Source organism: Emiliania huxleyi (genome assembly GCF_000372725.1).
Source record: "Emiliania huxleyi CCMP1516 chromosome Unknown EMIHUscaffold_192, whole genome shotgun sequence".
NCBI classification, from domain to species: domain Eukaryota; phylum Haptophyta; order Isochrysidales; family Noelaerhabdaceae; genus Emiliania; species Emiliania huxleyi.
In genome coordinates, this window is record NW_005200670.1 from 210,069 (window position 1) to 234,077 (window position 24,009).

At 67.2% G+C, this 24,009-nt stretch overlaps 6 protein-coding genes across 6 annotated transcripts; 4 read left to right on the forward strand and 2 right to left on the reverse strand.

The window, feature by feature from the left end:
* Positions 1-2,938: 2,938 nt before the first annotated feature.
* EMIHUDRAFT_113587 (hypothetical protein) lies at positions 2,939-3,940 on the forward strand (the record flags this gene model as incomplete). Its single annotated transcript, XM_005782171.1, has 1 exon — positions 2,939-3,940. One exon carries the CDS (start codon positions 2,939-2,941, stop codon positions 3,938-3,940), a length of 1,002 nt encoding a protein of 333 aa, XP_005782228.1.
* Positions 3,941-10,984: 7,044 nt separating this feature from the next.
* On the reverse strand, positions 10,985-12,607 carry EMIHUDRAFT_365731 (putative histone acetyltransferase). Its single transcript, XM_005782172.1, is given in 5 exon segments — positions 10,985-11,036; positions 11,050-12,111; positions 12,280-12,330; positions 12,404-12,445; positions 12,557-12,607. 4 exon segments carry the CDS (start codon positions 12,590-12,592, stop codon positions 11,257-11,259), a joined length of 984 nt encoding a protein of 327 aa, XP_005782229.1. The 5' UTR covers positions 12,593-12,607; the 3' UTR covers positions 10,985-11,036; positions 11,050-11,256.
* Positions 12,608-14,443: 1,836 nt separating this feature from the next.
* EMIHUDRAFT_456722 (hypothetical protein) lies at positions 14,444-15,296 on the forward strand. Its single transcript, XM_005782173.1, has 4 exons — positions 14,444-14,527; positions 14,599-14,748; positions 14,815-14,979; positions 15,050-15,296. The coding sequence occupies exons 1-4, from the start codon at positions 14,480-14,482 to the stop codon at positions 15,215-15,217; spliced, it is 531 nt and encodes a 176-aa protein (XP_005782230.1). The 5' UTR covers positions 14,444-14,479; the 3' UTR covers positions 15,218-15,296.
* Positions 15,297-15,788: 492 nt separating this feature from the next.
* On the forward strand, positions 15,789-16,705 carry EMIHUDRAFT_233559 (hypothetical protein; the record flags this gene model as incomplete). Its single annotated transcript, XM_005782174.1, has 2 exons — positions 15,789-16,433; positions 16,511-16,705. 2 exons carry the CDS (start codon positions 15,789-15,791, stop codon positions 16,703-16,705), a joined length of 840 nt encoding a protein of 279 aa, XP_005782231.1.
* Positions 16,706-17,497: 792 nt separating this feature from the next.
* EMIHUDRAFT_233560 (hypothetical protein) lies at positions 17,498-18,876 on the reverse strand (the record flags this gene model as incomplete). Its single annotated transcript, XM_005782175.1, has 2 exons — positions 17,498-17,525; positions 18,659-18,876. 2 exons carry the CDS (start codon positions 18,874-18,876, stop codon positions 17,498-17,500), a joined length of 246 nt encoding a protein of 81 aa, XP_005782232.1.
* Positions 18,877-19,592: 716 nt separating this feature from the next.
* Positions 19,593-22,332, forward strand: EMIHUDRAFT_456723 (hypothetical protein). The gene is made up of 6 exons (XM_005782176.1): positions 19,593-20,153; positions 20,542-20,617; positions 20,781-20,829; positions 21,182-21,312; positions 21,469-21,655; positions 21,783-22,332. Exons 1-6 carry the CDS (start codon positions 19,807-19,809, stop codon positions 22,019-22,021), a joined length of 1,029 nt encoding a protein of 342 aa, XP_005782233.1. The 5' UTR covers positions 19,593-19,806; the 3' UTR covers positions 22,022-22,332.
* Positions 22,333-24,009: the final 1,677 nt, after the last annotated feature.

The window sequence follows — 24,009 nt, forward strand, 5'->3', positions numbered from 1 at the left end:
CTGACCCTCTACCGCACTGATCACTTCCGCCCCCTCGCTCCCAACCCATCCACCTCGCCTCGGGCCGCGCCGCGCGATCTCGGGCGATCTCGCGCGATCTCGGGCGATCTCGGAGCTCCACGCCACGCCTCTCCACCCCACCCCACCTCACCCACCGCCGCGCCGCGCTATCTCGGGCGATCTCGGAGCGTCGCTCGCGCGGCGTCACACCTGCTCAAAAAGGAAGGAGGTTGGAGGCAGGAGGTCACGCCCCATCCAGAGCGCCGTCGTCGCCGGGTTTTTGGCCCCCGGGTCGTCGCCCGACGGTTGCTGCGCGGGGCAGCAGACCATCGGACGGCGCGACGACGCCCCGTCCAGCACGCTCCGTGTCGCAACGACCCACAGTGCTGACCTGTTCACGTTCAGCGAACCGCGGCGAGTCGAGGTCTAGGTCGAGGGGCGCATGGAGCGGGCTCGGGACGCCAGGCTCGCCAGGCGGGGGGGGGGGGGGAGGCTCAACCGCAGTCAGCGCTCCTGCGACACCGTCCGTAAGTACGTCAGTCGTACGTAAGTACGTCAGTATTCGCACACACCTCTCTCTCGCTTCTTCACTGCTAAAAATCTTTCTCTCGTCTCGCGTCATAACTCACGCCCCCCACAGCAAATCGGTTTTTGCCCTACTAGTGCCGTTTTCGTTGGACCAATTTTCGCTTAACTTGGTCGGTTTGAGCACTATTTCAGCCAACGCCCACAGCAAATCAGTGAAACCCTTCTCTGCGAGAGCGAGTTTTGTGGCTTAGTCCGGCTTCCATCGGTCGTCCCGTGACTGATATCGCGCCGCCGCGTTGCACATTGGACACATGCTCTCGCGCGTGGCGCTGACGGGGACTATTGTGCGCCTCGGCGAGGCGCTTCCGGTGGTATTTTTCGAGCGCAGTGGACTTCATCTTGCCGGTCAACTGCCGGCGGTCGACAACTGCCGTTCGAGCAGCGTCGGGTACCGCCGGCAAGATGAACTCACCTGAAGCTGAGCCGCGGCATGCCGCCCCGCCTGTGTAAGATGGCTGGGATTTTTTCTCACCAGCTATCCGGGCAGCCCCCCTCTCGCGAGGCTGGGGCGACGAGTGCGGGAGCCATCTGCGCACGTGGCGGGGGTGGCGGGATGGCTGCTGTCGATTATCACCAGCCATGCTCGGAAGATGGCTGCAATCGCTGTGCCCCAGCCATAGCAGATGGCTGCAATGGCTGTGCCCCAGCCAGCTTACCCAAACAAAATGGCTGCGATATAGCCAGCTCAGCCATGAGGGCCCGCCCCGGGGCGGGCGGTGTGGCTGCTAGCAGCAGCGAGCTTCCAGCCATCCCTAGTCAGGATGGCTGCCCTCTGTGTATCGCAGCCATCGGGCTGGAGGCTATGGCTGCACTGTAGCTAGCTCAGCCATCCCTAGGTAAGATGGCTGTGCAGGAACGTTCACAGCCTTGTTATTGAGAAGAAAATACGTCCTATGGCGCTGTGCGTTGGTCTGTGAGAGGTTGAGGTGCGAGCCCTGGAGGCCCTGGGAATGGGGGGAGACTACCCGCGGGCCTAGAAGGCCCGCGCGCAGGGGGGTGGGGCATTGAGACCGGTCATGAATGAGTGCGCGACACGCATGTTGCGAGCAGCGTCGTTGATGTTTTGCGCGTCGCCACAGACGGCGGCGCGCGAGAGCTGTTGCGAGTGGTGCTGGACAAAGCCCCGGGCGCTGCCGGAGGCTGTGTTCACAGTGAGTGAGTGAGTGAGTGACACACACACACACACACATGTTGTGTGCACATGCACATGCACATGCACAACAAACATGTACATGTTGCACATGTATGTATGCAGAAAGATGAACAACAGTCAGGCTCGGACTGGACACCAACGCGGTATGGGTGGACGCGGGACAGATGATGACGACACGCACGAGCGACACACAGACACAAACAAGCTCACAAGACACACAGCCAGCTGGCTGCCACACACCCTGAGTTGGCGTACACGTAACTCAAGGCCGCGCCCCCCCCTGTCGCCTCCCCCAGTCAAGGTGCCGAAGGAACAAACAAGGGCACAACAGCACAACAGACGACAGGGGCGAGCGCGTGAGGCTAGAGCAGGCTTGCTCGTCCTCTAGCAATCTCCGCCGACCGCGAGGCCGGACTAGACCGTGTGTGGGGTCGTGTGAGGTGTCTCTGGTCACTCTCCTCAGAGGCTAGCCGCCAGCCGCTAGCCCTATCTCGCACTCACTGGCGGTGACAATTCTATGGGTGAGCGTATGCGAGTAGAGGCGCGTGAGCCGATTCTAGATCGCATGCCATTGGCATATAACTTGGCTTGGCGTGCGACCTCAGCGCGCCCGCCGTCAGCTCGACGGGGCGCGCATGTCAGCGAGAGGTTTGCCGGTAGAGCGATCCCGGTCTTGTCGAACGCGAGCCCCACGCCACGGTTGCCAGCCGTGCCTTCGCGAGAGTCGCCCTCGAGCCGCGTCCCGTCGGCACTACCCTCGAGTGCGTGTCGCTTTGGTTGGCGACACCCACTCGTCGAGGGCAGTCCGGCCGACGGGAGCCTGTCGCGCGCCGGCGACGAATGCGGCGTGTGTGTGTGCGTTCGAAGCGACGATGGCACGACCACCGCCCTGCTTCCTGACCGGGCAAGGAGGGGCCTACTCCCGTTCCGCGAGGAACAGGAGGTCTCCCCCCCTCCCCCGGCCTGAGCAGCGACGGACGGCAGCCCCTTCGAGGCTAGCAGGCGAGAGTACACACACACACACACACACACGCTGTGTTCACAGCCATACTCCTGTCACATTCCGAGGTTAGCCTCCGGGCCGGGGAGCACAGCTGCCTTACACAGGCGGCGTACTTTGATTTCTTTTGCGAGTCAACGGGGTACACAGGCGCCACAGGCGCGGCCTCGCAAGTCCCGTCCCCGTGTTGTCCCTTCATGCATTGCTGCATCGCTGCTGCAGAGATGACTCTCCCCCGCCGCATCGTCGATTGCCACCACCACTTCCTTGCGCCCGACGAGCCCTTCCACGCCACGCTCGGCGCGCTCGGCGCGCCCGCCTACACCGCGGAGCAGTACGCCGCCGACTCGGCCGGGCTGCCGATCGAGAAGACTGTGCACATCGAGGCGCTGGCGGACGACGGCGCGGGCGAGGCGGCGTACGTCGACGCGCTCGCCAGCCGCGGCGCCTGCAAGGTGGCCGCCATCGTCGCCAACTGCGACCTCTCTGCGCCCGACGCCGCCGCGGCGCTCGACAAGATCCAGGCGGCGAGCGCGCGCGTGCGCGGCATCCGGTACATCCTCGACTACGACGGCCCCTTCGACGGCGAGTGCCCGACGCACGTCGCCTGCAAGGCCCACGCCACCGACTACCTCCGCGACGCGTCCGCCGCCGCCGCGTTTGAGCGCGGCTTCGCGCTGCTCGCGGCCCGCGGGCTGTCGTTCGACCTGCAGCTCTGCCCTGCGCAGATGGAGGCGGCGGCGGCGATGATCAGCCGCCACCCCGGTGTGCCAGTGGTGATTGACCACATGGGCAAGCCGTGGAGGCTGCGGGCGGACGGCGGTGCCGCCGACGCGGCAGAGCTAGCGGCGTGGCGCAAGGGGATGGCAGCGCTGGCGGCGCTGCCGCAGGTGAGCTGCAAGCTGTCGATGCTTGGGGTGGCGGTGCCGGGCTGGCCGGCGGGCGGCGCTAAGGAGGAGCTGCTGCGTGGCTTGGTGCTCGAGACCATCTCGCTCTTTGGCGCGCGCCGCTGCATGTTCAACTCCAACTGGCACATCAACGGCGCCGTCTCCAACTCGGACGCCGGCGACGTGCCCAGCGACGAGGCGCTCACGATGGCTTCCCTCTTCGAGCGCTTCCACGGATGGGTGGCGCACTTGGGCGAGGCGGAGCGCGAGGCGCTCTTTGCGGGCAGCGCGGAGCGCTTCTACCGCATCTAGCTAACCCTCCGGGTGCGGCGGGCAAGGCTCATGTTGCATGCACAGTCGTACGGTCTGTCCCCTCAGTGTCGTCGGCGGCTGGACGGTTTCGCCTATCGGCTGCCCGGGTAGGTAGAGTGTCTCCGAGTACGGAGATGCGATCACCCCCCATGGGTGCCCTCTTTCTAGTCATTCTAGTAAATGAATTGACTCGTCCCAGTGGATGTGTCCGATTTCCGACGTCCCTGTCAAAATGTGCGTGACGTCCGATCCTTTGTAATCGTCTAGAGACGCTGGATACATGAGCACGGAGCCGGCCGCTCCCGGCCCCACGCTGCGCCCACGGCCCGCGCGGCCGGCGCAGCCGCCCGGGAGCTCAGGCGCTACCGCTCCGCTTGCGCATGGTAGCGGCCTACGGTCCGCATCCTGCCGTCCGGACAACCGAGCCCAACAATCGGCGCCGGACAACCGAGCCCAACACCCTCCGCCCAGCCCGGCCCAGGGGTCGCCGTCCGAGGCACCAGCCGCGACACCATCCGCCGGTGCCGCCGAGGCCGGTGCACTCAGCCCCAGCGGGCAGGCGCTTGCCGCCGCAGAGCTGGCGTCGCACCAGAGGCAGTGCGCAAGCGCGCAGCCTTTGCCTTTCGTGCAGGTGCAGAACCCTGGAGTGCAGCCGCAAATGTACCTGCCGCCCTCGTCTGGCCTCGCCGACCAGTGGGCCTGCTGCGCGTCGATGGCCATGCCTTCGCAAGCCTCCGGTTTCGGCTGGCCTGCCGCGCCTGCTCTCATGGACCCCGCTTGGGTGCAGAGCCCGCATGGCTGCTGCGCGCCCGCCTTCCACGGCTGGGGGATGGGGCAGGTGCAGCCCTCTTGCGGCTCCTACCTCCACACTGGCGCGCAGCAGCTCTACCCCTGCGGCGGCGAAGCGTGGTCGCCCTTTGCGCAGCAGCACCAGGTGCAGCAGCAGATGCAGCAGCAGCAGCAGCACGCCGCCTTTCAACCCGGGTTCCCTGCGCCTGGCGCTTCGGCTGCCGCCATTGGCGCTGGCCAGGCCGCCTCCGCCGCCCGAGGGCAAGCCGGAGTCGGTGAGCGCGACCCTCAGGTCGAGGGCCTCGCCTCTCTCCTCGCCCAGGCCGTGCGGCAGAGTGCCGGTGGCGCCAAGGCCAAGGTCAAGGACGTCAGCGCCGCCGAGGCCAACGCCGTCGCCACCACGCTCGACCCCGCCGACGTCGCCCCTTTCATCGCGCGCTTCAAGAACATGTGCATCCGGAAGGACCCGCGCTTCGTCAGGCTGTTCGCCCTCAACGCCGCCCAGCTAGCGAGCACCATCACTGCAGGCGACGACGAGCTCGCCTACCTCGACGCCTACGTCGCCGGGGCTGTTCAGTGCTGCCTCAAGCCCGACTCTGACGCTGTCAAGCTCTTTAGAAAGCGCAACGACGGCGGTCATCAAGGCAGCGGCCTCTACCAGCTTCAGAGCATCGCTCGGCTCGCCGTCCTCAAGCCCGGCGTCGAGATGCAGAACGCCGAGGCCGCCTTCAAGAAGAAGACGTTCTTTGTTGCCGGGATGGGGTTCGTCCCCGCGCAGCTCGCCGCGGAGACGCTCAAGGCCGAGTTCGCGCTCCTCACCAACCAGTGCCGATCGCACTTTGACGTCTACCGCGCCATCATCGGCAAGCTTCCCGACCAGATCAGCGGCAAGCGCGATGCCCTCGCCGACAAGATCAACGAGTGGCAGTCCGGCGGGTTCCCGCCCTGGCACAGCTACGACGCCTTCATCACATACGTCGCCAACCTGCTCAGCGACGGGAGCGCCTGCGTCAGCGCCGGCGATGCTGGCCCCGCCGATGCCGGCGCTGGCGGGCTCGAGGCGAACGCTGCTGAGAGGGCCGGCGGTGCCCCGCGCCCTCCTTGCCTCATCTGCGGCAGCCCCGACCACGGCACCAAGCAGTGCACGCGCGAGTGCAAGGCGTGCAAAAAGGCTATTGCCGACGGCCTTATCACCGTCCGCAGCGCCGCGACCTTCTGCCCCGCCGCCCGCCCCGGCGAGCGCTGCGCCGTCACCAGCAAGCAGTTTCCCCGCACCGTCAAGAATGGCCTCGGCAAGCCCTTGTTCTCGTACGGCCGCAAGCTGCTCGAGAAGGCGCACCGCGAGTACCACGGAGGCGACAAGCGCGAGGCCAACGCCGCCGAGCGCCACCAGCCGCGCGACGACCGTGGCTCCGACGAGGACCCCATCGCCGCCGTCGACGACGGCGCCGTCTTCGGCGACGGCTACGTCGGGCGCCGCGAGGTCGCCGCCGCTGAGGTCGCCAAGGGGGGGGTCTCAGAGACCGTGCCTCTCGGCGCGAGTGCCACCCTGGACGCGCAGCGCGAAGGTGGTTGGCTCGGCTCCTCGGTGCCACCGCCGAACGTCGAGCGCGACGTCACCGACGGCGACATGCAGGTCGGGCCCGCACCAGTCTACCGCCTCGACCTCGGAGACGTTCAGAGCAACCTCGGCCTTGCATGCGTCCTCGCCTGGCCTGCTGCCACCGCAGTCGCTATCGTCGCGACGGTCATTGCGCTTCTCGCGCTCGGGGGCGGCCGTTTCGGTGTCGACGTCAGCGCCATCAGCGGCCCCGCAGCCGAGGCGCGCCGCACTGGCGCTGCAGCTGTCGCCGCCGTGTACAGCACCAGCGCCAGCGCCCTTCACGCTGCCACCGCCACCGCCTGCGACGCGGCTACCGAGGTCGGGCAGGCCGCCCAGCGCGCGTGCTGTGGTTTCGGCCGTGTCGCCGGCCTCCTCGGCTGCCTTGCGCTCGCTGTCGCCGCCGTCGCCTCTCCCGTCGCCGCCCGCGCCGACCCTGCCAGTGGGGCTGCCGCCAGCGGTGTCTGTGCTGCCGCCGTCAGCGCTGGCGAGACCGGCGCTGCGCACAGTCTCCAGCGCGAGCGGCCGCCCCTCCCTCGAGGCGGGCGCCAGACGATACGTCTCGAGTTCCAGCTCGATGGGGGCTCCAACACGTGCGTCGTCAAGCATGCCCCCAACGCCGAGCGGGGAGCCGTGCGCCTCGGCGACGTGACCGGCGTCTACGACATCCAGCAGCGCGCCTGCTCCATCACCGGCATCGGACCCGCTGCCGACGTCACCACGTCGCAGGTCATCAGCATGCGGGGCGTCACCGGGTCCGGCCGCGCCCTGGACATCCGCGAGGCTGTCTTCTCTGACAACGTCACGCGGTCCATCATCGCCGAGAGCTACCTCGAGGAGAACTACGGCGCCGACGTGTCTAAGGTGCGCAGGCTCATCATCTGGAAGGATGGGCGTACTGACCCCATCTACAGTCGCAACGGCCTCTACTTCGTGACCCTCGAAGTCGTCCCCGTCCCCTCCGTCTCGTACAGTGTTGCCGTCGCCGGGGCCGAGGCCGCCGCTGCGAAGCTACGTGTCGACGACAGAGCTGCGCTCATGGCCGCCCGCTTTGTGACCGATGCCGCCGGCATCGTCTCAATCTCTCGTGCCGCCCACGGTGTCGGCGTCGACAAGGTCAACCGTACAGCCGCCGAGGTCATCGACAAGGACCGTTTCCTCGCCCTCGCTCGCTCGAGGAAGCGCGCCGTCCACGCCATGCCGCCGACAGGTCGGGCGCCACGGGCTGGACACACCTTCGTCTTCGACGGTTTTGGCAGGCACGAGGCCCCATCGCCCCTGAATGGCCACGTCTACCAGTTCCACGGCGTCTGCCAGTACACGTCCTTCGGCTACACGGACACCAGCACGAAGCACACGGCCGACGACTGGAAGCCGTTCATGCGGCACGTCTACAACGATGCCCAGGCCGCGGGCCACGACCCGAGAGTGTTCGTCTTCGACTCCGGCACCGATCTCGTCGCCCTGAAGGACTGGTGCGGGTCCGAGTTTGGGGTCACCGTGAGAGTCGCGCCGCGCCAGCATCACGAGCCCGTTGGCACCGCCGAGGTCAACAACGACATCGTCACGCGCACCGCCGAGGCCATGCTGCAGCGCGCGCACAAAGGTACGTCGTTTCTGCTCCCTGCGCGCGTTTACGCACAGCACCTCGTCAACTTCAAGCCGTGCAGCGGCCAGAAGGAGTCGCGCTACCAGCGCTACTACGGCAAGGTCCCGACCGTCGATGAGGACCGGCCGCTGTTCCTGTTTGGCACCCGTGTCATGTACAACGAGGAGAAGGAGACGCGCGGACCAAAGGGCAGCCGCGACAGGCCACGGGCCACCGAGGGCGACTTCATGGGCGTCGATCCGCGCTCCAACGGCTCCGTCTACCTCGTGCGGAAAGACAACGGCGGCACCGCTCGTGTGCGACACGTCACTCAGCTCGACGAGCTGCAGCTGCTGCGCCGCGGCATCCCGACGGGCGCCGCAGTCGTCGAGGCCGCCACGCAGACGCCCCCTACAGGCGAGCAGCTCACCACGCCGCCGCGCGTGAGGCCGTCGCCCCGCGCCGCGGCGCCGCCGCTCGACCTCCCGAAAGGCTCGCGCGTCTCGGTTGTGTGGCGAGACCCCGCCCCTGCGGTGACCTCGAGCGAGTACGTCGGCACCGTCACCGAGGTGGTCGAGCAAAGGGGCGAGCGGCTGTGGCTCGTCACCTACGACTCCCAGCCCGACAAGCCGTACGCGCATAACTTTGCGAACACCAAGCGCAAGTGGCGCCGGCTACCGCCTCCTACGCCCGCCCCCCCCGTGGACCCGGTCACGGAGCATCTCTTCCACGAGGGTGGAATTGGCCGCGAGATGGTTGAGGCCGAGGCAGCCGCCCGCGCCGTGGCGGACAGCGGCCCCACGACCCGGGCCCAGGCACGCCGCCGCCACGCCACCGCCCTCGCCGCTGCCGCCGTCGAGGAGGCGCTCGAGCGCACGCCCAGCGAGGCGCACGTCGACGTCTACAACGCCACGCTTTTCGCCGTCCTCGGCGAGGACGCCACCCCCTTCGAGTGCGCGTCTGCCGAGCTTCTCGACGCGCGGCGCGCGAGCCTCCGCAACGCCGCCGGCGCCGTCGTCACCGCCGAGTGCCTCAAAGCGACGCAGCGCCTCGTCGATGTCTCCACGCCCATCGGCAAGTGCGTCTATCGCGTCCCCGCCAACAAGAAGGAGTTGCTCAACTCGCCGGAGCGCGAGCACTGGTTGGCTGCCGATGAGAAGGGGCTCGACTGCATCCTTCGTGGGCCCGGCAACTGCCTCGTGCCCGTCACCGTCCCCGCCGCCAAGGGCGTGCCAGTCCAGCGCTGCGTCACTGCGCGCAAGGTGGACCAGGCGACCGGACGCCTTGACAAGCACGACCCCTACAAGTCTCGGCACAGCGCCGACGGAGGTTTCGCCAAGGTCCAGCGCGAGCGCGCCGGCTTACCCGCCAGCCAAGTCCCCGCCACCTCGACCGTCGTCGACGACATGACCACCAAGCTGTTCCTCGGCCACGCCGCCGCCATCGACGCCAATCTGACCAAGGGAGACGTCGGTAACGCCTACATCAAGGCCAAGCGCCAGGGCCCCGTCGGCTACATGAGCATCCCGTCCACGCTGCCCATGACCGACGAGGACGGCACACAGCTCTGCATCGAGCTCTCGACGCCGCTCTGGGGTGAGGAAAGCGCCGGCTACGAGTGGGAATGCACCTTCAACGAGACCATCAAGAGCCTCGGTTGGATGCCGTGCCCGGGCGTCCCCGCCATGTTCTCCTACCACGGTGAGCACGGCGAGGCTCGCATGATCACCATCGTTGACGACTTCATGATCTCCGAGGTCAACGGCACCGCCGCCACCGACGCCACCATCGCCGCGCTCAAGGCCGCGTTCGACGGCGAGGTCAAGGTCGATTACAGCCCCACCTCCTTTGCCGGTCTCAAGCTCGAGCGTGACCGCGAGCGGCGCACTCTCACGCTGTCCATGCCGCAGAAGATCATCGAGGCCGCTCGCGAGCACATGCCCGAGCTCCTCCGTGGCGAGCGCCCGACTCTCCTCAGCGGCAGGCGCCTCGCCGTCGCCGCCGACTCGCTCAAGCTCGCCGATCGCGACGGCAAGCTGACGCCGCAGCAGGTGCGGACGCAGAGCATCATCGGCCACCTCAAGTTCGTCGAGCGTGTCCAGCCGAAGCTCTGTCTGGTCCTCCACCGCCTCTCGTGCGTGATGTCTGCGCCGCCGCCGGCCGCCTACGACGTCGCGCGCGCCGCCCTCAACACGGCCTACGAGCATAGGGACGACGGGATCACGTACGGCGGGCCTCGCGCTGTCGCCGAGCTTCAGGGGCACATGCAGGCCCACATCGCGGGGCTCGACTCGCACGCGCCTGCCGATCTCGCTGCCGCCGCCGACGCCACGTGGAACGGGGACCTCGACCTCTACGGCATCGTCCTCACGTGCTTTGGCGCCGCCGTCTACCACTGCACGAAGAAGGTTGGCCTGATCGTCGACTCGTCGCACGAGTGCGAGGCTATCGCCACCGCCAAGGCCGGGGAGCACGTCTCTTACGCGCGCGTCGTCCTCCTTGCCCTCGGAGCGCCACCCGCCGGGCCCACGGTCATCCTCTCGGACAACAAGGCCAACGTCCTCGTCGCCAACAATGCCATGTCCGCGTCGCGCTCGCGCCACTTCCTCCGCCGGTACCACACGCTCCAGCGCCGCATGGCCGAGGGCGAGTGCCGCGTCGTCAAGATCGCAGACGACCTCATGCCCGCCGACTTCCTCACCAAGTGGGTCGCGCGCGACAAGCTGAGGCGCAGCGTCGACTTCGCCACCAATGCGCGCGCGCGCAATGGGGGGGATTGACTCCACAATGCCGGCTCTGCGGCGCCCGCCGCCATTGGGGGGGATGCGATCACCCCCCATGGGTGCCCTTTCTAGTCATTCTAGTGAATGAATTGACTCGTCCCAGTGGATGTGTCCGATTTCCGACGTCCCTGTCAAAATGTGCGTGACGTCCGATCCTTTGTAATCGTCTAGAGACGCTGGACACATGAGCACGGAGCAGGCCGCTCCCGGCCCCACGCTGCGCCCACGGCCCGCGCGGCCGGCGCAGCCGCCCGGGAGCTCAGGCGCTACCGCTCCTCTTGCGCAAGCCCCCACAACCCAGTACGAGGACACCCACCTCCCCGTATCGCGTACGTTCAACGTAACGGTTACGTATGTCGACGCCCTGCGTCACCCCACTCTAGCCCCCAAACGCTAGCCTATGAATACAAGTGCCCTCCGACACGCCGCGTGGTACACCGGTAGCGCGCAAGCGTGGGCGCGCAAGCCGCCGCCCCCCGGTCATGGACAAAGTGAACACTGCATGCGCGCTGCCCCAGAGCGGAGCCGCGCACCCCGAGCACACCTCACTTCAGCCTCACTTGTCGAGGGCGTCTTCGGCGGGCGGCTGCCAGGTGAGCTTGGACGGGTCGCAGCGCAAAGAGGTGCCGGGCGGGTGGAGCTTGAGGTGCTCGTCGACAATCTTTGGCGAGACGGAGATGACGTGCTGCCCCTTCCAGTACTTGATCAGGTTGAGCGACTGGAGGGTCGAGATGATGTCGTCCGTGGTGATGGAGGTCATCATCGAGATCTCCTTGACGGAGAGGTTGCCGCGGTGGTCGCTCAGCGTCTGCAGCAGGATCTGCGTCCAGTAGGAGCGGAAGGAGAGCAGCCCGAGGTCCGAGAGCGGCTTCTCGGGCGAGCCGACTTTGGCCTCGCGGATCGAGATCTGGTAGGCGCAGTCGATGAGGAGCTTGGAGTAGCCCTTGCGCTGGTGCTGCGGGAGGACGAGGATGCACGCGATGTTGTTGTGCTCGCTCGACGTCTTCTCCTTGGAGAAGTAGCCCGCGATCCGGTGGCCGCCGTCGGCGCCAACCTCGCAGAGCACGTAAAAGAGGAAGGGGTCCACGTCGTAGTAGAGGGTCTTGTGGTCGAGGAAGAGCTTTGCGAGCAGGCAGAGGCACTGGCAGTACACCTTCGAGTCGGAGCCGTTGATCTCGAAGACGGACAGCTGCTTCGGCTGCTCCATGCCCGCCGCGAGGCACTCGCGCCGCAGCGGCGGCGCGTCGCAGCGGTAAATGAGCTGGCCGGGCGGCTGGCGTGACTGCTCGCGCTCGCAGTGCGCAAGGTAGGTGCTGCGCCGCTTCATGTACTTGAGCGTGAACTCGCAGATGTAGAGCTTGCGCTGCTGCGCGTACTCGTCGGGGAAGGGCGAAAAGTACCACGTGTCCACCTGGGCGAGTGCCGCGGGGCGCGGGTGCGGAGTGAGCAGGCGGAGGCGTGGCGGCGAAGCGGCGGAACGCTTCGGTCGTCTCCTTTGTGTCGGGCGCGGCCGACGCGGGCAAGGCGGAGCGCGGCGGGGCGAGGGCCTAGCGCGGCGGGGCGAGGGCGGGGGCGGCGCCTCGAAGCGGCCGATCTCGACCGTCTGGATGTTCTTGACCTTTGTCGACTCCTACGAGCGGCCGAACCACTCCGCGTCAGCCGAGACTCCGAGTGGCCGCCGCGTCAACGCACGGCGGGCGCGCCTCGTGCTCCTTCTCGAGCGCCTCGTCGTGCGACGCGCCGGCCTGGAGGCGGGCGCTTCGGGTGAGAGCTCGTCGCGTGTGAGGAGACGAGGATCCTGACAGGGCGCGGAGAGGGCGTGCGCTATTGTGCATCAGAGGGCGGCTCCCGCGCGCCTGCAGCGCATTCATGTCGTCGATCCGCCGCTTCATCTTTCGCGTGGCGCGGCGCCCCCCGAGCTCGGCGCCGTCGCGCACGCCCGCGCCGCTGGTGTCGTGGACGATCCGGTCCGCCGCCACCCACTCGTCGAGCCGTCGGTTGAGGCCGACGTAGTGTACATAGTACTCGGCCGCGCTGCCCTCGCCACCCTCGCCCGCACCGGCCGTGGAGCGGCGCTCTATGATGTCGCAGGCGTGCGGCTGGCCCGACCGCAGGCACGCCGCGCGCGCACCTATCTCGAGCATCTCATGCGGCCCGCTGCCCTCCTGCGACACGCGCGTTGGGGTGAGCCGGCGAAGGAGGAAGTGAGAGCGCGCTCGGGCCGCAGGTGCCTCTTTCATGAGCAAATGGTAGTCGAGAGCGGGAGCCACGCCCGCGTACTTCAGACAGCAAAATGCGCCCGCGATTCTCGTGACTGGAGAGTCAGAAAAAAGAATTCTTGCAGCGCCTCACAGCAGACTGGCACGAACTACCACAGAAAAAAGAACTAAAACAACCTGGTCAGCGCTCCTCTGCGTGGCGGGGGCAGATGCCCTTGGGCTCTGTCTCCGGCCTGTTCCCTGTCTCCTCCTGTGGTTGAGAGCTAGCGGTAGGACCTGGTGCGGAGCGGCAGGAGGGGGAAGCGGGGCCGTCGGCGAATCCGGGCCCTGCCCCCCCCCCTCCTCGAGGGGAGACGAGAACCCCCCCCCCCCGGGGGGGGGGCGGCCCAGGCATGGTGGGGGAGGGTGGCGGGGTGTCAGCGGGCACGACATGTACATGTCCCCCCCACACCTGGCTCGGCCCCGTATTGGTGGGCGTATCCACGGAAGCTCCTTGCGACCGCTTGGCTGAGGGAGATAATCGTTTTCGCCGGAAATTCTAACAATAGGAGCCCCGGGTTCTCCTGGGCAAAGCGGATTAGGTCAGCCCTTCGCTCTCCCGTCTGGGACCGGCCGGGCCTGTCCCGGGTCCCGTTATAGCCAAGGGAGAGCGGCCCACACTCCCCCCCGCCCGCGTTCCCCACCGCTATCGCACCCGGTTTCGTCCGCAGCAGGTTACGGATGGCCTCCGACAAGCCGTCTCCCGCCGGGGGGGTCTGTCGTAGCTCCGCCTCTCCGTCGGTGCGCCCCAACCACTGCATCGGCGGGACCGGGATCGCGTGGCGTGAGTCCGGGTCCGCTCCTAGGTACGCTCGCGCGGCCGCCCGGAAAGACGCTCCCCTCGCGTCTCGGCCGTCCTCATGACGCGTCTGCAGCGCCCTCGCCACCCTCGGTTGGTCGGTGGCGCAGTGGAAGTCATACAGCGCACCTCCACCGGCCCGAAAACCGCCTCTCGTCGTCGGCTCGGTGTCGATTCCCAGCCGCGCCTCCACATAGCACACCACCTCCTCGATCCCCGCCCAGTGTGGCGGTACGGTGATCGTGTGGTCCACTATCTCCCCAACGTAAGTGATCAGGAGCCGCAGGTTGGTCGCTGGGGGGGGCACGTCCGTCTGGAACAGGACGCACCACGCCCTCGTGCCTCTTGCGCTCAGGAGGGCCCTCGTACGGAAGTCCGCCCCGCGGGACCATCTCTGGATGCTCCGCCCGGCCCTCGGAGCACACTTGGAGTGCAGTCATTAACCTCACTCCAGGGCCGGGGAGCTGAGAAGCGCACCCAGCGGGCCGGATGATCGGGATCGGGCTACGGGCTAGAGAGCCCTGACCCCTAGCTAGGGGGGGTGCGCGTTCGCAGGGAAAGGGCCGTAAAGTAAACACGGTTGTCCGAGGGTTGGTCTGCGCTTTGGGTTCCCCTAGCTGCGGAGGCGCCCTCTGCACACAATGATCGCCTCAGTCGTCGCCCTCAGCTTCGCGCTAACTACTATACACGAACCCGGACGGCGAGGTCGCGCCGCTGTCGCTATGAGTTCCAGCTCGTGGCGGCCGGAGACGGTCGATCCCATGGGGAAGGTGGCACATAGCGGAGAGAGAGAATCGCAGATAGCACGAGCCCAACCGACTCCCTCTGTCTGTGTGCCAAGGCGATGGGAGTGCCTCGGGCACCAGCACGGACGTGGGAGCTCTGGCTGGATCTGCGCACGTCGGAGGTTACTTTCGCACAGATGGTCGTCGTCAAGCTCTTCTACTCGGTCCGACGCGTCATCGACGAGGCGGGCAAGGCGCTGCCACAGGTAGCAGCGCACAGCGCCTCTGGTTCTCACGCCGCCCCATCCCACCCGCGGCATCCCTCGTTCCAGGGCGCGGGCGTGCAGGGGCTCCTCTTTGCGGAGCCGCGCTTCGATCCCGCCGACACTATCGGCCTCGAGCTGCCCGTGTTTGTTGAGGCGCCCGACGGAGTTCTCTTGAACTGCACCGGCGTGAGCGGCCCTCGCAGACCACTCGAGGCTACGCTGCGCGCACCGGTGGGCGACTGCCAGGCTGCTGCGGCCGCTCGACACGTCCCCTTGACGCGCCGTTGACGACCCAACGCAGGCGAGCGTCGACGAGCTCTGCGCCGCGCAGGACGCGATTCGCGAGGCGGGCGACGGCGGGACCGCGTCGGTGGTTGCGCTGCCCGCTGACCCGCTGCTGTGGGCCGTCGCGCTGACCGGGCTTGAGGAGTGCCAACTGGAGGCAAAAGAGGGCAACGCGGGGGCTTGAGGTCGAACGCCCGCTCGTGAGCTCGCCGTTGACCTTTGATGTTTTGCCGCGGTGCGGCGAGGACTTACAGTCGAACAAATAGATTTTGTGGCGGCGCCACCAGCGGCCCCCTCGTGATGCGCTCCCACCCCGCGGCTGCTCCCGTGCCCTTGACGCTTGAGCCTTGTGTCCCTGATCGCGTCCTTCCAAGATGCTGATCGTGCAAGTGGGGACCCTGTCCTTCCTCACTTTTTTGTTTTTTTGTTTAGCTAAAAAAACCGGTTTGCAATGTCCGCCTTGCGTTTGTTTCATAGCATCGAAGGCTAAGCTCAAAAAAAACCCTCAGGGCTGCTCTCGGACCCGAGAAAACCCCTTCTCTGGTAGGACGGAACGGAGTACCCTTGTAGAAACAAAAGAACTCTCTCTCACTGCAGACAGGCTCGACACAGGTTCCAACTGGTGCCTGGTAGAAGAAAAGCAAAAACGGCCCCGCGCAGCACAGGAGAAGCCCCTCCCGCCCGTGCTTGTGCAGCGCAGCCTCCTCCTCCCTCTGAGACCGACGTCGCGAGCTTGGAACGGATCGCGGACCGCAATGTCGCTGCCGCGCCTTCGCGCGGCCTCCTGTGCCGCCGCAGCCGCCGCGGCGATCGGCTACGGCGCGTACACTCTCAGCGCGGCGCCTGGCCCTGACCGCCTCGAACGGTGGCACGCGAAGTGGGCGAGCAAGCAGACCCGCTGGCACCTGCAGCAGGAGCACCCGCTCCTCGTGCGGTACCGCGCGGACCTCTTCGGGCCGCAGCCGCGCCACGACTCGCCCTCGCCAAAGGCGACTCGCTCGAACGTCCTCTTCCCGCTGTGCGGCGCGAGCGTCGACCTGGCTGCGCTGGCGCTGCGGGGCTATCGCGTGGTCGGCGTCGAGGGCGTTGGGGCGGCGGTCGACGCTCTGCTCGAGACGTTTGGGGACGAGGTTGAACAGGCGCCGCCAAGTGTGTCTGGGTCGCTGAGGCTGCGGACGGCCGTAGCACCGGGCGAGGCGGGGTCGGACGCGCCGGCGGTGCTGAGGGCTGTGGAGGGCGACTTTCTACACCTCTCCCCGAGCGCCGCGGACGCGCTGGGCCTGCCGAGATTCGACGCGGCCTTCGACCGCGGCGCTCTCGTGGCGGTGCTGCCCGAAGACCGGGAGGCGTACGTGGCGACCCTCGCCGGCCTCATGGCGCCAGAGGGGCGGGTGCTGCTGGTGACGGCGCGGCCGGCGCGGGAGGGGATGGATGGCACTGTCGCGGCAATGCACCCCGCCTCTCGCCGCCTCTGTAGGTGGAGCACGACGGCTTCGCCGGCCCTCCGTACGAAGTGCGAGAGGCGGACGTGCGCGAGCTCTTCTCGCCCGCCTTTGCGGTGCGGCCGCTGCAGCGCGAGGACCGGATGGGCGCGGAGCCGCACTGGAGGGAGCGAGGGTGCACACGCTTCGAGGAGGCGGCGTACCTCCTCACGCGCCATCGAGCAGGGTAGCGGTCTCGAGAGCAACAGCGGCGCGCGTGATCCGCCGCGGTGTTTTGTTATGCGATTGTAAAAAGGAGAGGGCAAAGATTCCGCGTCCGACGCGCCTCGGCACGTCGTCTCAGTCTCTGAGCCCTGCGCCCCTGGCCTCGACGCACCTCGACACCAGACCTCGACACCAACTCGACACCTCGACACCCCACATGCCAACTCGAGAAGGTAAGGTAAGGTAAGGTAAACTTCTCCACACACACGAGGTGGTGGGGCAAGGGGGGGCAACCCTCGCGTCTCCACGTCTGACGACTCGAGACACCCTCGACACCCCTCGACACCCCTCGACACCATCTGAAAAAAACTGTTCAGTTTTCAAAGGCAAAAACGCCGGCGTACGCCCTCCCCTCACACTGACACTTCTCCCCTATTCCCAACTTTAGGTTGCGCACGTCTCCCAGCGAGCTAGGATCTCCGCTTTTTCTCCCCTAGTCATCCGCCCGCGCCGCGCGCCTCTATGGGCGTCTAGTGCAGCCACTGACAGAACTATTCCCGAGGAATGGTCGACGTCTCGCCTGAAGTCACTGCTTTAGCCATAGGAGAGGGGTGTGTGTGAGGTGGTGGAATGGTAAGGTTTCAGGCCAGAGAGGGGTGGGGGATTTGGGGGATGAGTCAGGAGCCAGCAGCCTTCCTACTGGACCTGAGTTCTCAGCTCTTCCGCCCGACGGGGTGGTCCCTTGGATTCGGGCCCCGCTCCCTTTTCCTGCGCCTGGTCTGTCCCTGTCATGAGTGTGTTGCGAGATGCAGAGCTCGTTAGCTGTAGCACAGAGCTGGTGGAGCACTGTCTGGTTAGGCTGGAGAGCTTGTTAGGCTGGGGCACAGAGCTGGTTGGGCTGGAGCACAGAGCTGGTTAGGCTGCTGGTTAGGCTGGGGCACAGGGCTGGTTGGGCTGGAGCAGTGGAGCACAGAGCTGGTTAGGCTGGAGCAGAAAGCTGGTTAGGCTGGAGCGCGGGCGGTGCGGCGGCCGGCGAGGGCAGCGCGGTAGGCGAGAGGCGGCCGCGGGGCGTCGAGTGGCGCGATAGGAGGTGCCGGTCCCTTCGATCCCCGCAACAAAGAGGAAACGCGTTCGGCCCCTAGCTAGTAAATAAAACCTTTCTCGGTCCTCCAAGTGCTCGGTCCACGTCGGGCGCATCCAGGACAGAGACGCCGAGGACTTGCGAGGCGGCGGCGGCGGTGCCGAGCGCGCCGGCCGCCGTGGCGGAAATCGTGGCGGCCTTGGCCTGCGACGGCGCGGCGACGGTGAAGAGGAGTAGTCCGGCCGTCACCGAGAGGGAGACGTCGCCGACGTCGACGTCGAGCGACGCCGCGAGGCTGCGCGAGAGGGACGCGCGAGCGGCGGCGCCGTCGTACGACTCCGAGGCGGGCACGCGTGCCGCCACCTCGACTGTCGTGGTTGAGGGCGGCGGCGGTGGGGGGGGCGGCGGCGGAGGCGAGGGCGGCGGCGGAAGCGGCGGCTGCGGCGAGGGCGGAAGCGGCGAGGGCGGCGGAGGCGAGGGCGGCGGCGGCCGCGGCGAGGGCGGCGGCGGTGAGGGCGGCTGCGGCGGCGCCTGCGGCGCATGACCTGGCAGAGTGGGAAGCGGTGGCGGCAGGAGGGGAGAGGGTGGGGATGGCGAAGGCGCGGGCGGGGAGGGCGGCGGCGGAGGAGGGGGTGGGGAGGGCGGAGGCGGGAAGGGGGAGGGTGGCAGCGGCGCCGGGGATGGCGAGGGCGGCGGTGGAGAGGGGGGCGAGGGCGGCGGCGGCGGGAGCGGATTCGGTGGCGGCGGAGGCGGCGGCGGCGGCGGCAGTGGGGCAGGGGAGGGGGGCGGTGAAGGGTTGCAGCTCGGCATCGTCCTGCCTGTCATTGAGCCGGCGCTGCCGGGGAGGGAGATGTCGAAGTCAAACTGGGGAGTGGTTCCGCGGGTCCAGCGGCAGCACGGATCGCCGAGCTCGAGCCCGTTACTCTGCCCATCCCCATCCGCGTCCGCCTCGCAGAGCTCCTTTGTCCACTGCCTGTCCGTGTTGTATAGCGCCCAGCGGAACGAGGTGCTGCCGCAGCAGTGACCCGTGTCCTTTCCGTTGATATGGCCGTTTGGGACATCATTCTGGTAATAGGAGTAGGCGAGGAAGTGGGGCGCGCCGGCGAGGAGGAGCATCGATGAGATCAGCACAAGGAGGAGAAGGCACACACACACCGTTTCAGTCGCCCCCGCCCGACGACCGACTTCTCGGAGTTTACGTTTACGGCCGTCCACCAAAGTTCATTGTTTTATTTTCACGCCTGTGCTCTCTCTCTCTCTCTCTCTCTCTCTCTCTCTCTCTCTCTCTCTCTCTCTCTCTCTCTCTCTCTCTCTCTCTCTCTCTCTCTCTCTCTCTCTCTCTCTCTCTCTCTCTCTCCCCCCCCCCCCTTGTCGTGCCAGTGTAAAAAGAAAGAAAACAGACAATCCGAGGGAGGGATGGGAGGACGGCCACGCCACCACCACACAGGGATTTTAATGTGCTGTGCGAGAGATTTGTTTTTGCTGTGCGAGCGAGCGGAGCACTTGGAGGATCGAGAATTCTTCTGCGCTGCACGCGCCAGTCCGCACCTGTGTCGAGCCTGTGAGAGAGAGTTCATGCCCTTGTAAAAATTGGTAAATTCTTTTTGCTGAGGAAGCCGTCGCCTCGCCTGTCGCGCGAATCGTGTTCCTGCTTTCAATTCTTTTTGCGGTTCCTGCAAAGCTGGAGCACTGAGCGCGAGCGCGCAGAGGCCCTCGCGGAGGGGCCCTTTTTGTCGAACCTGTGCCCGGGCCCTCCCCGAGGGCCCAAGTCAACAATTGGCTTTCTTGCCCGGGAGAAAATTCTTTTGCGGTTGAACTTCCCGCGTTATGGGCGCCTTCCACGAGCACGGCAGCCACGCGGGTCCGACCTGGCCGGCCGCGGCGCTCGACCACAACCTGCCGCTGCGCGCCTCGTGCGGCCTCACCGCCCTGTACGCCGCCGTGAACCGGACGCGCGGGCCCGAGCTGGCCGCCACGGCCGTCGCCCCGCCCGTCAAGCGGCTGCACGAGACTTTCCCGGACGGCACGCTGTGCCTCGCGCCCGACATGCCGCTCCTCGCGCGGAGGTACCGCTTCATGCACGCCATCTCCGAGACGGACCTCTCGCAGGTCATCTGCGCCACTGACACCTACTGCGAGTGCGAGCGGGCGGCCGATGGGCGGCGGCAGCCGCTCGTCGCCATCAAGGTGCTCAACGCGAAGCACTGGATCCTCGGCGCGCAGGAGTACACGCGGATGCGCCTCCTCCGCAAGCGGCAGGACGCGGAGGGCGTCCACGTCCCGATTGCCGGGGCGACGTCCTGCTTCGAGGTCGGGTGCCACTTTTGCATCCTGCAGCCCCTCCTCGCCACCCTGGATCACGAGGCGGCCCGCTGCCGCCTCTGTGGACCCCCGGGCGCGGCGCCGCCGCCGCCGCTCGCCGGCCGCGGCCCCGGCGCGGCGCCTCCGCGTTTCCAGCCGCCTGCCACCCCTGCGCCGTCTCACGCAGCCCCGCCCCTCTGCCGCCGCCGCCGGCGGGTCCGTAGGCTCGCTCGAGTCGGTCGAGCGTGTCGACGAAGCCGCCTCGTTGCCGCCGCGGCTGGGCCTGGACGTGCTCCGCCCTCTTGCGGCGCGGCTGCTCGGCGCCCTCGCATACCTCCGACAGCATGACGTACGTCCCTCCGGCCCGGCGCAGCGCAAGCAGCCCCGTGACAGAGGGGCTCTTCACACGGCGCGGCGTGGACAGGTGATCCACGCGGACCTCAAGCCCGACAACCTCATGGCGGACCGCGGCGGCGGCGGCGGCGGCGGCGGCGAGGTCGACCTCGGCAACCGCGTGCGGCTCATCGACTTTTCAAACGCAATGACGCCGGCCGAGGCGCGAGATGCAGCCGAGATGCAGCCGAGATGCCGCCGAGGCACCGCCGAGATCCCGAGGCACCGCCCGAGAGGTCGAGGGCAAGGCCGCCGAGCGAGAGGCGAGACGGCGGTGCCCGCGGCTGCCGCCGCCGCCTCTCTCAGCCGGTCGTTCGCCGAGACAGTCAAAGGCGTACTACGACACGTTCGACGTCCAGACGCTGGGGTACCGAGCTCCGGCGCGAGATAGAGCCGAGATACCGAGCTCCGGCGCGAGGGAGAGCCGAGATACCGAGCTCCGGCGCGAGATATAGCCGAGATACCGAGCTCCGGCGCGAGGGAGAGCCGAGATACCGAGCTCCGGCGCGAGATATAGCCGAGATACCGAGCTCCGGCGCGAGATATAGCCGAGATACCGAGCTCCGGACCGAGGGAGAGCCGAGAGAGAGCCGAGAGAGAGCCAAGACAGTGCCGAGATGCAGCCGGGAGAGCCGAGAGAGAGCCGAGAGAGAGCCGAGATGCAGCCGAGATGCAGCCGAGACACAGGTCGAGCCGCGTGCGCGCGCGACGGCGCTGCCCGCTCGAGCGCAGGAGGTCATCTTCGGCGCCCCCTTCGGCTTTGGGATCGACATGTGGTCGCTCGGGGTCACTCTCTGCGAGCTGTTCGCCGGCCGCTACCTGCTCCAGGCCGCGTCGCGCGGCGGGCTCGCGGTGCAGGTCCGTCCACCCTCCTCCCCCCCGCCCCCCGATGGAGCGCGCATCGTCGGCCCCTTCTAGCGTAGAGCAGGCTGCCTCGCCGCCGCCCCTCAGCCCTCGGTCTCCCATCTCTGGGCGCGCCACCCGCCACCCCCCGCCTCGCCCTCGCGGCGGCAGGTTGCGCAGCTGCTTGGCCGACCACCGCAGGGCCTCTTTGACGGCGCGAAGTACCACGCCGAGCTGCACCACCTCGTGGCGCACCAGCCGCCACCCCTCCCGCCGACGCAGCTCCGCGCGCGGCTGACGGAGCGGCTTGGCGCGCCGCGCAGCAGCCAGGCGCAGCTCTTTCTTGACCTCGTCACCGGCACGCGCACCCGAGCCCGATCGCCCCCCCCCCCCCCCCCCAATCCCCCTCCCAAACCTACCCACTCATCCCCTTCGCCCACCACCACCACTCTGGCCTCTCACCCTGTGGCGCGCTCTCTGGGCAGGCATGTTGCAGTACGACCCTCGCCGCCGCCTCACCCCTTCCGAGGCGCTCTGCCACCCCTTCCTCGCCCCCTTCTTCCCGTGGCGCGCGACGATGCCGCGCGAAGTGGTCGCCGCCGCGGATGAGAAGGTGTTCGTGGAGATGCGGGGCCCCGCTCTGGACGTGCAGCCCGAGGAGCCGCCGCTCAAGAAGCGGCTTGTGGGGGGGCGCCCCCTCGACGCCGTGACGCAGATCGCCTGAGACGGGGCCGCTTGTCGCCGGTTGCACGGCTTGTCTACATCTGCACCTGCTCTCTCTCGTTTGCATGATGCGTGTGGTGGCTCGTACGACCTCGCCCGCCCGTGCGGTTCGTGAGTCCCCGCCCTCTCTGACTCGTGATCTGATCTGACGGCATGTGTACGTTCTGACCCGTTTGTGTGTGCGCTGCGGGTGCGCGCGCTGCGGGTGCGGGGAGGTGGGGCCGGGAGAGCTCAGCTGCTCTGCCGCCGCCCGGTTACTCTACTTTGTAAAATACCTGTGTTTGTACGTATTACGTTACACACGATGCACCGAGAAATTACCTGAGTACTGCAGCAACCCCCCACAGTTGTGACTTGTGTCTGGGAGAGGGAGAGGAAGTGGGGACTGGGGTGCAGGTCTGCAGGACCAGGTTGCTCACCCACGGCACCCCACCGGGCCGGTGCTTGCCCTTTGAATGCCGTGGGGCTCCTGCCCGTGTCCCGGGCGTGGAGATGCGAGGGTCGCCCCCCCTTGCCCCACCACTTTGTGTGTGTGGAGACGTTTACCTCTTACCGCTCTTACCCTACCTTTTACTGTGCAGCAGTGCACGGGTGTGGTATCTATATACGTTATGCGCGGTTAGGGCTCTCTGTGTACTACGCGGGCCTGCGGTGCGTGCCGTGGCACACTGTCATCGATGTACGATGATTGTGAAGCCAATCCTATCTCTTTAGCCGTTACTCTTACTGGTGAGTGGTGTTCAATAAGGGATCGAGCGCGAGCGACGTTGACCTGCGAGAGGCAGCGGCCGCTGTGGCGAGTCCGGCACATCGCTTGTCGCACTCTCCGTGGGTCGCCCAACAGAGCATGGTTTCGCTGCCGCTCTGCTGGAGCAGCTTGTGGTAGGAGAGCAGCTCCCCGCGGATCGGCAGGAGTCGGTCACGATAGTACGACACGTTCATTTTCACGCGATGATGCGACGCCGCCCGCATGAGATCAGCCGCGTTGCTGTTGATCATCGCTCCCGGCAGAAGCACTTGCTGCACTCCGGCCACTGCGGCGCAGAAGCCCGTGGCTGCGTCGCCGAAGCTAGTGTCAAGACATGCGCCGCGCGCAAGCGCGTGGCGCATCCGACGGAGCGCGGCCATGGTGAGGGCATACCCCATCCCGCCGCCGTGCGTGTTCACCTGTGGAATGAAGCGCCACTGGCTCACGTAGCGCGCTTTGTCGCACAGCCTCGGGCCACACATGTGTGTCCGCGCCCCACCGCCTCCAACGAAGAGCGGCCGCGTGTCGTTGAAGTTTGCCAGCGCCTTGACCCAGCGATTGACCCAGAGGAAGGTATCATCGTCGGCCACAACCACCCACCGTGGCAGATGCGGCCTCCGCGCTCGGGAGCCAAGCGTCCAGAGTAGCTCGAGGTGCTTCTGCGCGACATGCAACACGCCTCCCTGGCAGCCACCTCGGCGGGTATTGCACTGCAGCAGCTCCTGCAGCCGTGCCGCTTCTGGCAGCCGCGTCGTGTTTTCTGCTTCTATTTCTGCAAATAGCTCGACGTGCCTGGCGCCCTGCTGATAGAGGACACGCTCAAGGTGCCGCGCCCGCGTCGCGAGAAGAGGGCCGCTCGTCATTATTGCAAATAGGACCTCACTAACATCGAGAGTCACCGCCGGTGCCGGCGCCGGCGGCAATCCTCCGCCCCGATGTTGGCCGGTGCGGCAATAGTTCAGCAGGCCAATGCTCCTCTGCAGGCCGCGCGCCCAGGGCAGCACGCCGATTCGGGCCTGCTTGTCGTGGAATAGAGAGTGGTTGCATCCGAGAAGCAGGTGAGGAGCAAAGCGGAATGTAGCCGATGGTGGCTGTGGCACCATATCAAACGCGGATTCCGTGGAGGTGGACTCGGTGGGAGGCGAGCGCTGGCGGACGCTTTCGAGAGAGAGCATGGTCCCGCCTGCCGTCCAACATGGCCTCGTGTCGTGATGCGCGGCACGCATGGGCGCACGGCGGTG